At 37.4% G+C, this 14,746-nt stretch overlaps 1 protein-coding gene and 1 non-coding gene across 4 annotated transcripts; one reads left to right on the forward strand and one right to left on the reverse strand.

Moving 5' to 3' along the window:
- The first annotated feature begins 665 nt into the window (after positions 1 to 665).
- Positions 666 to 13,367, forward strand: LOC109037520 (retinol dehydrogenase 12). 3 transcript variants are annotated; one of them, XM_019052239.2, is made up of 8 exons: positions 666 to 1,217; positions 2,080 to 2,265; positions 2,943 to 3,063; positions 3,631 to 3,834; positions 8,264 to 8,425; positions 10,638 to 10,760; positions 11,496 to 11,706; positions 12,895 to 13,367. In XM_019052239.2, the coding sequence occupies exons 2-8, from the start codon at positions 2,209 to 2,211 to the stop codon at positions 13,016 to 13,018; spliced, it is 1,002 nt and encodes a 333-aa protein (XP_018907784.2). In that variant the 5' UTR covers positions 666 to 1,217; positions 2,080 to 2,208; the 3' UTR covers positions 13,019 to 13,367. The 3 variants fall into 3 exon arrangements, with proteins under 3 accessions (XP_018907784.2, XP_072156700.1, XP_072156701.1); XM_072300599.1 differs by lacking the exon at positions 666 to 1,217 and adding an exon at positions 1,623 to 1,757; XM_072300600.1 differs by lacking the exon at positions 666 to 1,217 and adding an exon at positions 1,660 to 1,678.
- On the reverse strand, positions 12,414 to 12,486 carry TRNAV-AAC (transfer RNA valine (anticodon AAC)). Its single transcript has one exon. It is a non-coding gene; the product is annotated as a tRNA-Val (tRNA).
- Positions 13,368 to 14,746: the final 1,379 nt, after the last annotated feature.

Consider the following 14,746-nt stretch of genomic DNA (forward strand, 5'->3'; position numbering starts at 1 on the left):
CATCATTTTCTATTTTTTTAAAGCCCGACCATCAATTATCAGGTCATCCTGCATCACCATATGACTAGAACTGCTTAGTATAGTTTCATTTTTCTTAACGCTTTTCATTTGTATTGCAAATTATCGGAACCTGTTCAGGCAGTCGAACGGCTTGGAGGCCAATTATTTACGCATACTAATCTAATTGAAAGAAAAGAGATTGCATGTGAACTGCACCGCAAAAAACATTTGTAAAAGACAGTTTTAAGAAATTTTTATAAACTGTAGGTAGATTCACTTGCGAATTAAATACTGTAAAAAATTCAAAAGGTTCTCCAGAAAATCCGTATTTAATTAAAGATATTATGGTAAATTCCGTACGCCCACGCGGCGGTTTTTCATGGCACGGTAGTATGGGAGATTTTGAGAGGATTTCCCACCCAAGATTGGCTTGCGCGCTCTCCAATGCATCATTCACGCATTGTGATTCCAATCTTCGTGCAGTAGCTTTTTAATTACAAAATAACAATAAAGCGAAAGGCTCAATGACCTCTAGACTTACACATTTCGTCTTAATAGAGATTCGTTCATCATTTGGTGGCCTTAGGCCTTGGACTTGGAATTGACCTTGCTTTATTTCCGATCACCTCGCAGCCGAATCCTCGCGAATCTTGAACCAGATCATTTTTTTCAGTCGGACTGCGAGGACGGCCTTTCTCCCGTATGTAAAGCTATGCTGCTGTAATCGCTAATAATTTGCTTTCCTGTGATGTTGTATTTCGTAGTGATTGCTCTCGATCAAGACGCAATTCAGTAAATAAATTGTGGCACCGTTTATAACGCGGCTTTAACTCTCTCTGGCATGTACTTACATTTGTGCGACATTAACACAAAAAATATCAATTTGATTTTGATTTTCCAATGAAATAACTTCGCGGTGTTTCTCGTCAAATTTCGTGTTTTAAATCGGGCTCTCTACGGGGAAATAGCAAAATTTTAAAGTTCATAAATTTCATAATTAAGTTCATAATTTTAAAGTTCTTCCTTTTTTCATATTTTTATTAAAACATATATTTAAAAAGAAATTCGATTAAATAGTGTACGTTACTTATTTATAGTGACTGTGACGATCTTCATTCTGTGCTTCAAAAAATAAGTTATATAGATACACTACAAGATTCATCAGCCGTATCCACCGCTATACACGAAATGAAGTGACAAGGTGACTAAACATTTAGGTAATTATGTACGGTTTTCCCCTCATTTATTTTATAAATAGGACTTTTTACAAGCTTTAGCTATTTGGATATTTAGTTATTCTCGGCGCTAATTTTACTTCCAAACATCTAATTAAGTGATTAAAAATTCATTTTTCATTCCCTCTCTTCTCATTATTTTTTATAGTAACTTGGCTCGTTTTAATGTCGTCATAATGAATATTACTGTCATCCATCGTGCTGAGAAAAAACTGCGTATGAGCATTCGGATGTTGCCAAATTGCCTTCAAGAAAACATTTATTTTTGAAGAACTTTTCCTTGACATTTTCAAACACTTTCGATTAAATTACCTACCTGTAATAAATGCAGTTTTGATTACACTGTCAGCGCCATATTTGCCGTCTGTTGTCCATCATGTCATGACTGTGTGCACCAGTCGTCTGTCTCTCGTCCAAGATAAATCTTTTGCATCCTCGTAACTGTGAGTTTCCCGTTCGTTCGTGTTCCCAGTGATCCTCGCCGACTTGAGTCATCCTCATCAACGCGGAACACAACACTACGTACAAGCAAAGTTCTCTAAATTTGGAAGACATTGTCTTACAAATTATTCACAAAATTCGTGATTTGTCCAAGGAGATTCGGCAACGTCTGGAGGCCCATACGGCGTTCTTTCTTAGCACGGCAGAATAGGATTCAGTCAACTTGATCTAATTCTACTTTATTTAGCTTATTGTGGCCATATCTAAAAAGTTTCTTAACAATATCTCATGGCAAACATAATAAAACCGTCTGGAAAATGAAATCTTTCGCCAAGATAGAAGTTTTCGAACCGTGAACTACAAAAATTCTTCAAACTAACTGCAAACATTGTTTCCTTTACAGCTCGCAAAATCGACCTCGGAAATAAAGGCTTTTAGAGCTCTCTAAGATTGTCATCGATATCAATACGAGTTAAACCTGGTAATTATGAGCCAGAACTTTCTTTGACAAGAGGAGCAGAAATCGATCAAGATGTGCGACGTTTTCATTTGGGCATGGCATTATCTAAGAGACGGAGCAGCAAATTCGGTGAGAAATTTCTTATTTCAGTTTCATACAATATTATTTTTTTCCAAGCATTACCTAACGATGGGCTTCAATTCCCCCGGAAGATATACCTTGAGGACAAAAAGCCTACAGCCCTGTTTATTCAAAGCTTGTGGAGCGGAGTGAGTGTATGTTCTTTGATTAGATGACTATTCGCGCCTCCCAGTAGGTTTGTTGCCTATGCGGCTAAATTGAAGGCGACTCACAGGTACAAAGTTCACAATATTGTTCATACGTTCACCAAAAATTATGGATCGATAAAACTGAGTGTTTTAGAATAGATAACTATTCGCGCTTCCCGGTAAGTTTGTTGCCCATACGGCGAAAATGAAGGCGCACACCAAATTAACAACACATACCAATAGGTTTACAATATTTTTCATCCATTCAATCAAAGCTGATGGAGCTACAAAGATGTGAGATTTGCAAATAGGCATTTGCTTCGTTTTATTTGCGATAACAGGTAGATTTATTGCCTATGCGCTAAAAATGAAGGTATGGACCTCAGGAGATCGCTTTTTTCTAACGGAGTGGATATTGTTGGGTGGTATACCTACGCCACAATGGAGCATGCAGAATATGTTACTGGTCTAGAATAATTTGCTTTAAAAGTGAATTTAACACTTTCTTTTTTTCTTCCTTTTTTTCGGTTGTCAAAGATGACATGTTTATTCGGCGGCAAATGCAAAAGCAAGGCGAGATTGGATGGTAAAGTGGTCGTCATAACGGGGTGCAATACAGGAATTGGCAGAGAAACCGCTTTGGAATTTTACAAAAGAGGTAAGCCATGAAGAGAGAGAATATATATATTTTTTTTTTCGCACTGCTGTTACGTCAGATTAAAATGGAGAGAGTCAGAGGGGCTTAATTGCACTGCGACCTTGCAAAATTTCATCCGACAACTATTTAGACTGATACTGGTTTGAAGGGAAATTTTTCTCAGAATTTTGATGAAATTACAATGAAGAGAAAGAGGAGCAGTGGAGGGTAGGAGCAGTGGAATTTGCTCCTTTTATGGAGGTACCTGAGCAACTTTGGCGCCATTCACATCTCTGTGATGTGAGTGGAGTACAGATTTTGTTACAAAATGGGAAGAAAGATTGAAATATCAAGACAGGAAGAAAGAAAATCAGCCACCACAAATAATTTTAGAAGAAAATTTGTATCCTTAATTGATTAAATCAATAACGTATCAAATGAATCGTGGCATTTATTGCCACTTCAGAATCGTAATGTTTAATATTTTTTTTTTCTGTGATGGTAAATTTTTTGGCACGCGCAATTACATTTAATTGCAAACTTATGTCTACGGCTAATTTTAATTTTAAACTTCGATAAAATGTTTAGGTGCACGTGTGATCATGGCTTGCCGGAACTTAGAAAAAGCTAAATCAGCTGAAAAGGACATCAAGCACGAGACTAAGGGCCTCTTGAATGTTGGCGAAATTGTTGTTAAAAAACTCAACCTAGCGTCGTTTAAGTCGATCCGCAAATGCGCAGATGATATCCTGGCTTCAGAAAAGCACATCCACTTTCTCGTCAACAATGCAGGTAAAATCAATTTTATCCATGACGGTTTAAGCCAATTAATGGTATTTACGGTATATCTAAGTAAAAATGATGTAACTAAAACATAGCCTAGTGAGGATAATTCTGTACCATGAAGGGGGAAAAAACACCAAAAATTTGACCCTTCCCCATCATTTCGAAGTTAGAGAACGATAATTAGGAAATTCGAGAAAATGTGGTTAAATTTTGCCAAAGCTAAATGTTTATGCTCAAGGGACACTGTGGACGGTCCTTTCATTTTTAAAACCCGTTTTTGGAACTTATTTTCGCCAACGATTACTCTCCACCGGCCAGTCGCGTAGTCACGAGGTCGGGGATTTATATAAATAAGATAAATGCTCCAGCTTTATTTCTGGAAGGAAAACTCTCGCAAATTTTCCAGTAACAAAACCTACAAAAGCTGTGCATACCAACATAAATACAAGAAAAACCGGTTCTTGTTGAATTATCATTATAGCGGCCAGCGCTATTCTGCGGCTGAGTGGTGTTGAAAACTTCACAGCGATTGAGAGCGAAAAAAAGGGGGGAAAACACCCAAGGCAGACGAATCTTTCAGTGTGTACTATGTTACCACACCCTAGAAACCCCCCCCCCCCCCCCCCATGCAATAGGACGTGCAGGATGACTATCTGATAATTACAGCTCATGTTTAAATAACGATGTCTTGATGTCGAGGACATTTTTCAGATCTTCTTAGACACCAGATCAGTTCTTACGTGTCATTCTCTTACATGCTCGATGCACTAATGAGTAGTCAACAAGTTTACGATTCTCTTCCGCGGTTTAAGGAGTCAGTACACAAAGTTGGAATTTTAGGTCCACAGCGCTTGTGTTCTCCTCAAAAGTCTTCGTTAAATTCGAGACCAAAAAAAAGAATCACCCCAAAAATGAAAAAAAAAAAAAATAAAATAAAAAAATAATGACAATAATGGCTAGTTGGGTCTTTCAAAACGCATACATGTGTACGTGCTGATTTTGCTGAAAGGAATAAAGCACTTGAATAGATGTTTAGATTGTGCATCTTTTCAGCCGAATCCCCCCCTCCCCCCTCCCTCAAAGAAAACCTAGAGCACGGATCAAAATGAAACTACCCAACTCGGCATTTTTCGCTTTTTGACTGGTTTTTTTTTACAAGCGGAATTCAAAACTGATTGAAGCTCCTGAAGTTTACGATCTTACCATCTTTTTGCCATGCTTAGGAAAAACCGTGTTAGTCCAGGCAAACAAGGAAAAGAGCCTGCAAAAATCCCGGGTAGCAATGTTTTCATCGATTCCTATGTAATTTTTGACGCTGAATCCGAATTTCAACTTTGCGCCATTAAATTCGGACCGGAAAGTTGCCAAATTTGGCAAAAATGGCCTAAAATCGGCATTTTTTGCGGATTATGGCCTGTAACTCGCCAAAAATTGATCTGACGACAAAATTAGTTATTTTCAGAAATAAAGCTCGTTAAATTTCCTATAAAAGAGATCCTATACATTTTTTGCCTAAGGGCAAAATTAAGCGCGCTGGCGGGCGCCAAACTTTGAAAAATGAGTGAAAATTGCGTTTTTTTGCGGATTATGGCCTGTAACTCGCTAAAAATTGATCTGACGACAAAAGTAGTTTTTCAGAAATAAAGCTCGTTAAATTTCCTATAAAAGAGGTCCTATACAATTTTGCCTACGGGCAAAATTAAGCGCGCTGGCGGGCGCCAAACTTTGAAAAATGAGCGAAAATTGCGGGGTTTTTTGCGGTTTTTGCTTTATGTCTCCTTTTTTACCCGTCCGCAGAGTAATTTCTGGACAAATTAAGTAAAAATAATAAAATTTACATTGAGTTCCATGAATCGATGTGAAAAATAAGGAGCCAAATACATTGCAGTGTTGCCAAAATTACCTAAAATTGTTTGTTGGCGGCTTTGGACCATTTAATTGCCTTATTATCCGTCTATTTGTTTAGTCTCCATTTTGTAAAGCGGGGATAATGAATCGAAATCAGCGGAAAGGAGGATGAAATAATTCTTTGTCACATTTTTTTTCATCAGAATGAGGTGGGAACACTTCAGAGGGTCGTGCGTCCACTAAAGTGCTCTATCGTGACACTTGTAGTGCAGTTGCTGGATGGATGATCTTGAGCTTCTTTTAAAGCTTAGACGGTCTACTTTCATAAAATAATAGTTTTGTAATTTTTCGTGCGTTCCCTGCAACGTTGCGGCTCAAAATGTAAAAAATTGAGATTTTGAGCTACGGCAACGTGGCAACAATGGATGAAAATTTCAAAATGGACCAATTTCGTGAATACCAGCTAAAATCTGATAATTTTCTCTAAATTTTGAGACCAAGACCATCTCTCTACGACAAACCGTTCACGAGATATGCCCGTATAAAGTTTTAACTTTAACCCGCCATAATTATCCAAATTCAAAAATCGTCAGTGTTTTGGACTTGGGAAGTATTCCTCTATCAACCCTGAAAATATTAGGAAGATTTGGCCGAGGTTGGAAATGGCCGATTTTGAATGTCTTTTCTTGGCCGCTGATGATTGAGTGACTGAATGTGAATGTACGCGTGCACGTGTTTATATGTAAGGCAATAATAACTAAAACATACCTACCATTTTTGAGAAGAGTAATTTTTAAGAATTTAAGTTTCGTGAAAAACTTGGTCTCAGGTTGTGGGGACACCACGCAAAAATAAAACGCGCCATGCACTGGACCTCTTGGGTGGAGTGGAAGCAAGTACTAATAATTATATTTTTATATTCTGCCTTAATATGTAAGTTACTTTTATATAAAATGAAGTTAATCAATTTTATATAAATTGCCAAACTAATTTCATACTTTGCATTTTTCGATCTATGCCATTTTCAAGGAGCTCGATGTCCTGGCGCAACTGCACTACAAGTGTCACGATAGAGCACTTTAGTGGACGCACGACCCTCTGAAGTGTTCCCACCTCATTCTGATGAAAAAAAATGTGACAAAGAATTATTTCATCCTCCTTTCCGCTGATTTCGATTCATTATCCCCGCTTTACAAAATGGAGACTAAACAAATAGACGGATAATAAGGCAATTAAATGGTCCAAAACCGCCAACAAACAATTTTAGGTAATTTTGGCAACACTGCAATGTGTTGGGCTCCTTATTTTTCACATCGATTCATGGAACTCAGTGTAAATTTTATTATCTTTACTTAATTTGTCCAGAAATTACTCTGCGGACGGGTAAAAAAGGAGACATAAAGCAAAAACCGCAAAAAAACCCCGCAATTTTCGCTCATTTTTCAAAGTTTGGCGCCCGCCAGCGCGCTTAATTTTGCCCGTAGGCAAAAATTGTATAGGACCTCTTTTATAGGAAATTTAACGAGCTTTATTTCTGAAAAACTACTTTTGTCGTCAGATCAATTTTTAGCGAGTTACAGGCCATAATCCGCAAAAAAACGCAATTTTCACTCATTTTTCAAAGTTTGGCGCCCGCCAGCGCGCTTAATTTTGCCCTTAGGCAAAAAATGTATAGGATCTCTTTTATAGGAAATTTAACGAGCTTTATTTCTGAAAAAAACTAATTTTGTCGTCAGATCAATTTTTGGCGAGTTACAGGCCATAATCCGCAAAAAATGCCGATTTTAGGCCATTTTTGCCAAATTTGGCAACTTTCCGGTCCGAATTTAATGGCGCAAAGTTGAAATTCGGATTCAGCGTCAAAAATTACATAGGAATCGATGAAAACATTGCTACCCGGGATTTTTGCAGGCTATGGCCCCTTTCATGGCTTATTTGACTGGACTAGTGTGTAGATATTCTGTTGCGGCCAAATTTCTCTAGACGGAAGACGTATTTTCTGGAAAATAATTGTGAAGTGCTTTTATTTATTTTTTTTTAAAAACAACTTCATTCAAAATTTGATTAAGAATACTCCAAAATTTAAAGGACAAATCATACTATCTCCCCTAAAAATTGAGTAAATTACGAAATGCAAAATACGAATGCTCGCACGGCCTCCTTAGTGCGGATGTATCATAATTAGAGAAGAACTGAATAAATATTCAGTTCTTTTCTAATTATGATTTCGATCGTAAAGTAGGTGCACGTGTATGCATGGGGGAATTTTCCTTAAATGAACATTATCCTTGCCATCACAAAAGTATAATACTGTGTTTAACGCCAGGTGCATGCGGTAAAAACACAATTTCTCCGCATAAAAGTAGATGCTAGATTTTACATTCGACTAAATTAAGATACAAGTAGACTTATATACAATTGACTTGATCTCTATACACAATAAATGAATAGATAAAAAATGAATTGAGGATGTAGAATTATAAACATATAATTTATCATTCATTATCCTCTTCCCCCTTTTCCAATCATTTCCTGAACATATTGAGAAGCTGTGTTCACTTTAGTTCGTATGAAATTTTTTATTCAGGTGTTTTCGCATGCCCTCGAGAGCTGACCGAAGATGGTCATGAACTTCAATTCGGAACAAATCATTTGGGGCATTTTTTATTCACCTTGCTGTTGTTACCGAGGATAATCAGGTCTGCTCCAGCAAGGATTGTTACCATCGCATCATTGGCTCATATGTGGGGTAAGGACCTGCAATTTTATTTTTTAATTTATTTTTTGAGACATTTTTAGTGGATTTATTTAAAAACGAAGTTAGGTAGATTCCATTCTATACGAAATTAAGCTAATCTATTAGGTTGTGCGAAAACCAAGGCAAAACTGCTCTTCACGCAGGCAGTTAAAAGGGGGTTAACTTATATTTGAAATAGACCTTAATATGACGGACTCAAATCGTAAGAATTTCGGATGAGGAACTTTAGAAATCGGGAGAAGGAGAAGAAAATGAAAAAGAGGAGAAGAAAAAAAAGGAGGAGATGATGAGAAATACGAAAAAAAGAAGACTCTAACTTGTTTTGATTTTACCTAAATATACGTATGTGTTAAAATATCCAGTAATCCCTGGTAAAAATTGGCGATAGGAGCTACGTTTCAAAATACCATAGGAGTTCTTATAGCCGACTGAAGGAGACGATAGAAAATCATATAGCTGGCTGTAGAAAGTGGAAAAAATCATACGGCCGGGCTACACGAAGCGATAAAAAATTATACAGCCGGGCTATAATTCCTATCGCCGGGCTTTACACTTGATCGCCTGGCCGTTGCTTTTTCGCCATCTGCTATAAAAGGCTATAAGAAATTGTGTAGAAATTCGTGTGCTTTGTAAATACATTAGTTTGTGCGGAATCACCTTAATATTTACAAAACGCACATTATACTTTCCTTTACTACATATTTTTTTTTCATCAATTGAAATGAGAATAATCCATACAGAGTGTGCAAACATTTCAAAGTCACGAGTTGAAAAACACTGACTTCACGAGATTAAATACTAGAGTCTAACACGAAGCGGAGCGGTGGCGCACTGGCGCCTACAAACCTAACAGGGATACTTCACGCATTGCGCAATGCGTGAAGTATCCCTGTTAGGTTTGTAGGCGCCAATGCGCGTCTCGCGCTGGCTGCCCGCCCGCCGCGCCGCGCCGCGGCGTATCACGGCGCTTGAAGCAATTATTTCACACCAGAGGTATTGCACAGTATCATACGAAATTAAAGGCGCTCCAACATATTAGGAATGGCAGGCATCCTTCAAAAGTACGGAGCTTTCCTCGCAAAGTAAATCAAGATACTACGGCCCAAGAAGAGAGCGGTAGTCCAAAAACTCGCTAAGTCCTAGCATCCGGAATTAGTAACGATTAGCATACACTTTATCGCCAGGCTGTTGCTTAGTCGCCATCGGCTATAAAAGGCTATAAGAAATTGTGTTGTCGGCTATAGAAGCTATTGGAAATCTTACAGCCGGCTGTAGGTCTGTGGTATTTTGGAACACAGATTCTACTGCCAATTTTTACCAGGGATTGAATCTTTGGTGTTTGAAAGTGCCATGATTTTTCCACGTAATGAGCAGGAATCATTGAGCGCCATTTCTCCCGCTAAAACTGGTGAATTTTGATGAAATGTGTTTAAAAATGAGCAATAAAACGAGATTACAATGCCACAGCTTGAAAGGGATTATTTCTGTATTATTTGACGCAAAGAATACCTAAAAATTCCAAAAATTACGCTTTGGTAGCAAATCAAAGTTGGAGGACCAAAATTGAAGAAGTCAGATAAAAGCACTGTTCAATGTTGCCAGTGCTGTTGCTCCTTTTCTTAACAATTGAATTTAAATGCTCGTACACAGAATTGTGGCTTGAAGCTTTGACCCAGCGAATTTGAAAGGGTTCAGCACTGACGACTGCGTAAGGATGTAGGGATGTTTAAGGGTAGGATTGATAACGAGAGTTTTAAAATAATATCATAAGGTATCGGGTTTATTGAACAGCTTGCGCAACACAAGATATAATATCGAGATCTCTCAACAAAATTGAAATTAGATCATAACCCGCACAAGTCTGAAAATCTCTTACGGATGAACTGTCGAAAGCATTATTCTAAACATTATGCCTTGTTTACGCATTCGAAATGCATAGAGGCGCAGGCAGCGCAAAAAGTATAGATGAAACAAAACATTATTTTACAATGGACTGGGAATGGAATGGATACCTATTTTTGACTTAAAGTCAGGTTTTTCGCAATTTAGATTTCCACATTTTTCAACTCCCAGCGCATTTTGCCTAACTCTATCAGAAACCTTGATCCACATCTTGTAAAAACCTAATGCTTTCTTCCCGAACTCAAGATTTTAATGTAGCCAAACACATTTTTCACATGAAGTTATTACATCCTTTGCACAGGCGATGGGAAAATGCATTACGATGATATCACTCTCGAAAAATCGTATTCACCCACTGATGCTTATGGCAGAAGCAAGCTAGCAAATATTTTTTTCACAACTGAGCTAGCAAGAAAACTCGAAGGTAAGTAAATAATTTCACACTAAAATATGTAGATGTACACATGATATTTACATGTGAACATGGGGGAACTAGGAGAAGTGGGGGGGGGGGGGGTTCCAATCTCTAGCCTCTCCTCAAATTAAAACCGGGTTTGTTTCTCTCTAGGGAATTCTACGGAAAAAGTGCGTGACATTTTTGTCGTGTTTGAAATCGCAGTTCAATCCATTCAGCAAGAAAAGCTCAAAATTGCTTTCAAGTCACGCGCCTCAATTTTTAAACATTTTTCTAAAGCCTCCTTTTGGAATTGGGTAAGTCACCCGCAGTAACTGCTCATGAAACGTCATTTAATGCACAATTTCGTGCGTTTAAAACTTATTGGGTGCACCAAAAAAAGAGAAGTTGATATAACATTCTGGATGTTAAAAAAGTGTGCGAGAACTTACAAAATGCTTAATTAACCGCTACAGCAGTTACTTCAGCAATGTCAAAATGTAAAACTAACTGCGGCAGCGGGTAATTTAGCGTTTTGTGAGTTCTCGCACACTTTTTTTACATCCAGAACGTTAAACCAACATCCCTATTCTTTCGTGTGTAGTTGCAGAATTCATGAACGCCTGATACATGCAACTATTTTAACTTGACGGATGTCCATGTTGCATATCCAAAATGAGGAAGGCGCGCACCGACTTTCCTCGCGCACTTTCGAACTAATCATTGTGCTGAATCTTTGTCGCCATTTTTTTCTATTTGTTGCAGGCACGGGAGTGACAACTTATAGCCTGCATCCTGGGCTAGTTCATACAGATCTGTTCCGTCATTTGGATAAGACGGTGTCTCCGACTTTTCAAGATGTGTTTCTAAGTCGGTACGTCACAACTTTCCTTAAATCATCCCGCCAAGGTGCTGAAACAACTCTACATTGCTGTCTCGATGAAAAAGCGGGAAAAGAAAGTGGGCTTTACTACTGGTGAGTTTCATAAGTGCAGTGTCAGTCGAATTAAGATATTTAAGCCGTGGTAGGTTAAATCACTCAGTAAGAATCAACATTAAGGGGAAGTTGGCATAAATTGACCACCTTTTGCAATTAGGAACTACAATTTCCGGCTCAGTCTAGAAATAACGTATGTACCATTATTTTCCCTATGGACCTAAGTGTTTTTATGGATGAACAATGATATTGCAGTTCTTAATTGCAAAATGTATCTAGTCCAATTGCAGTTCTTAATTGCAAAATGTATCTAGTCCAAAAATAGTCCGAGAATCTAAACTTCTGATTTAAATGAAAAATAGAATAAAATTTTAAAAATCTTGCAAAAAATCTCGCGTGCATTTTTTTTTTCAGTATTTAATGTTTGACTGCTCTGTTTGTGAATTTGTGCGTAAGAAATATACTTACCGTTTCAAAGTTTGAGGTATAAATTATAAAGTGGATTTTTCAAACTAGAGACTGATTCTCAACTATATCTTAAGAAAGTCAGTATTTTTATCCATGTTGGAAAATGGATGTGATTTATCCTTTCGTTTTAGGATTCGCTTTCACTGCTTTTTTAAAATATTTTTTCATAATTTTACAAAGAATGTTCTTTTTTCAAGATTTTTGATTAGCCATCGCTACATACATGATAGGTGATTTTTTTTTTTTTTTTTTTAAATAATGACGAATAACTAAAAATCTGTTTTCGCCCGGGATCGAACCGGGGACCTTCCGCGTGTTAGGCGGATGTGATAACCACTACACCACGAAAACGTATAGAGTAAAATGAAATCGTCGCGGCTCCAAGAACCGTGCAGATAGGTATTCTCAGTGAATGTCAATAAAAATTAATGATACAGCGAAAAATTGGCTTTCACGGACTGGCGACCGAAGATTTGATAAATACAGCTCACTTTTCTTTCCGAGCAGGATAATTCAGAAGACGAAACCATTTCTTCGAGGCAGATTTTTTAGTCTCTTATTTACCTATATTAACTAGTAGATAAGAAGATTTTGATTGAAAAAAAGATAAAAAATAATACAAAGTTGCCTGTATCAAAACTAAATGTATGAAAGAGAAAAATATTGGACTTTGATTACGGCCAGTTATCGGCTGGTTCCTTAGTATTCAATTTATTTCTTCTTTCTCTTAAATCATTCATTTGTTGTTTTTTTTTTCAGCGATTGCAAACCAAGAGTAGTCATCAAAAGAGCTCGGGACCAGGAAAAGGCTAAGGAATTATGGGAATACAGCTGGAATGCAGTTAGTTTACCTAAGGATTATGATCCATTCGTAAAAGGTTAATCCCAAAAATTGCAGCAGAGCCCTTATTAATTATGCAATGTAAATGATACTAGTGTATAAAAAGGCAGAAAAGCGAAATGTTCTGATTTGCCAATCAAAGAGCTCAAGAAGAAGGGTACATGAAAACTGAAAGTTTGATCTTGCCTGAGCATATCTTTCTTCTTCTTATTTAAATCGAACTGCATGGTCGAACAACCATAATGCGACGTAAGACTTAACGTTTAAAATTGAATATAAGTAGGTATTTTGCATTTATATCTAAATGTTAATTTTTTACTGAAAGTATTATTTTTACCTGAGAGCCATGAGAGCACATACAAATATAAATAACTTATTTTATTTATTTTAATTGATTCGCCGTTCTGCATGATATTTCTCCTCTCTGCCCTCGGGGAAACTCCGCACTGCCAATACTTAAGTATAAGAAGTCCGAACTTGCATGCTTAACACAAAACATATCCAGTGGATGGTTTGTCAAGTGATGAAAGAAACTAATTAAAGTTCTTTCATTTAAGAACACTAATAAATGTCATGTGGCAGTATTAAATTTCATTACGGATATTTTATGATGTCCTTGTTTCAATAAATTTCCAGGATTTTCATACGTGAAGATGGAAAGTGAACTGTTCCACACGCACACTAATGTCAAATAGCGAAAAAATAGGTACTTATTCTTACCCGTAGGCACATTTCTAATTGGTAAATTGGTAAATGTGAACGTGTGTGTAGATGCCAAGAGCGCCTTCAAATATATGAGATTCAATTTGATGAATTATTGATCAGAGCATTGGTGCATGTGACCGTAAGTGTTGTAACACGGAACTTTTCAATAAGCCATTTTTAAAAAGATCTTTTCATTGAGGCAATTTCTGATTATTTTAACACAATGCAAGTTCATTACTCTGAAGACTTGCTATGACGGTGAATATTACTGTATGTTCAACAGTCCCTTTTGCTGTAAAATAGAGCACATCCATGGTGATACTCCTAAACCAAGCGCGACCTTCGGTTTGCGACGATGCAGACTTCATGTCATTATAACTTCTCATTGGAGAACTACTCAACGTCAATTAATAAAAACTTCTGTGATTTATCTCCTTCGTACAAAGCAAAAACTGAATCAGTCAAAGAAAGAAATTATGTAGGGGTGTTTTTCTTTAAGAAAACAAAATAGGAACGGAGACTTTAAAACACCGCAAACAAGATACGTGGTTTGGAAGTTTCATGCAGCGTAAAAGCAGTCGTGAAAGCACTGTGACGCGAACTCGCCGGTTGTTATCGATAATCATTCATCATGTTCGATGCAGTCTACATATGTATGCTCACAATCATGTATAGGAAGTTGCATCTAGAGTATTTGAAGGCACTTTCGAGCGCTTGTTCAACAGATTATTCAGCTACAAAATTGAGCACATGCAGTGTGCGTGAAAGCTACCACCGTGACGCGAACTCGCCGGTTATTATCGAATCTCGTTGCTCACAATTATGTATAAACAGTTGCAGCTAAGGTATTTGAAGGGACTTTCAAACGGCGAAGAAAAGCAAGTATGCGATAATCCTATCATTAATCATTATCGCAGCTCCCTCCCTATTTTTCGGAATATCCGAGCCTATATACTCAGGGTCGTACCTTCATTTTTGTGCGGGGCCTATTACGATCAGGTAATTTTGCGACCAATGGGATGATTCATACATGTATGTGTGTATGCTCAATACCTGGCACATTTG

The sequence above is a fragment of the Bemisia tabaci genome, chromosome 5 (genome assembly GCF_918797505.1).
Source record: "Bemisia tabaci chromosome 5, PGI_BMITA_v3".
Lineage (NCBI taxonomy): Eukaryota > Metazoa > Arthropoda > Insecta > Hemiptera > Aleyrodidae > Bemisia > Bemisia tabaci.

Bases quoted from the DNA above. Each gene is read 5' to 3' on its own strand.
- LOC109037520 (XM_019052239.2), top strand. From the start codon at position 2,209: ATGTGCGACGTTTTCATTTGGGCATGGCATTATCTAAGAGACGGAGCA. The intron at 3,064-3,630 runs GTAAGCCATGAA...TAAAATGTTTAG, and splicing joins TTTGGAATTTTACAAAAGAG to GTGCACGTGTGATCATGGCT. The intron at 8,426-10,637 runs GTAAGGACCTGC...TCCTTTGCACAG, and splicing joins ATCATTGGCTCATATGTGGG to GCGATGGGAAAATGCATTAC.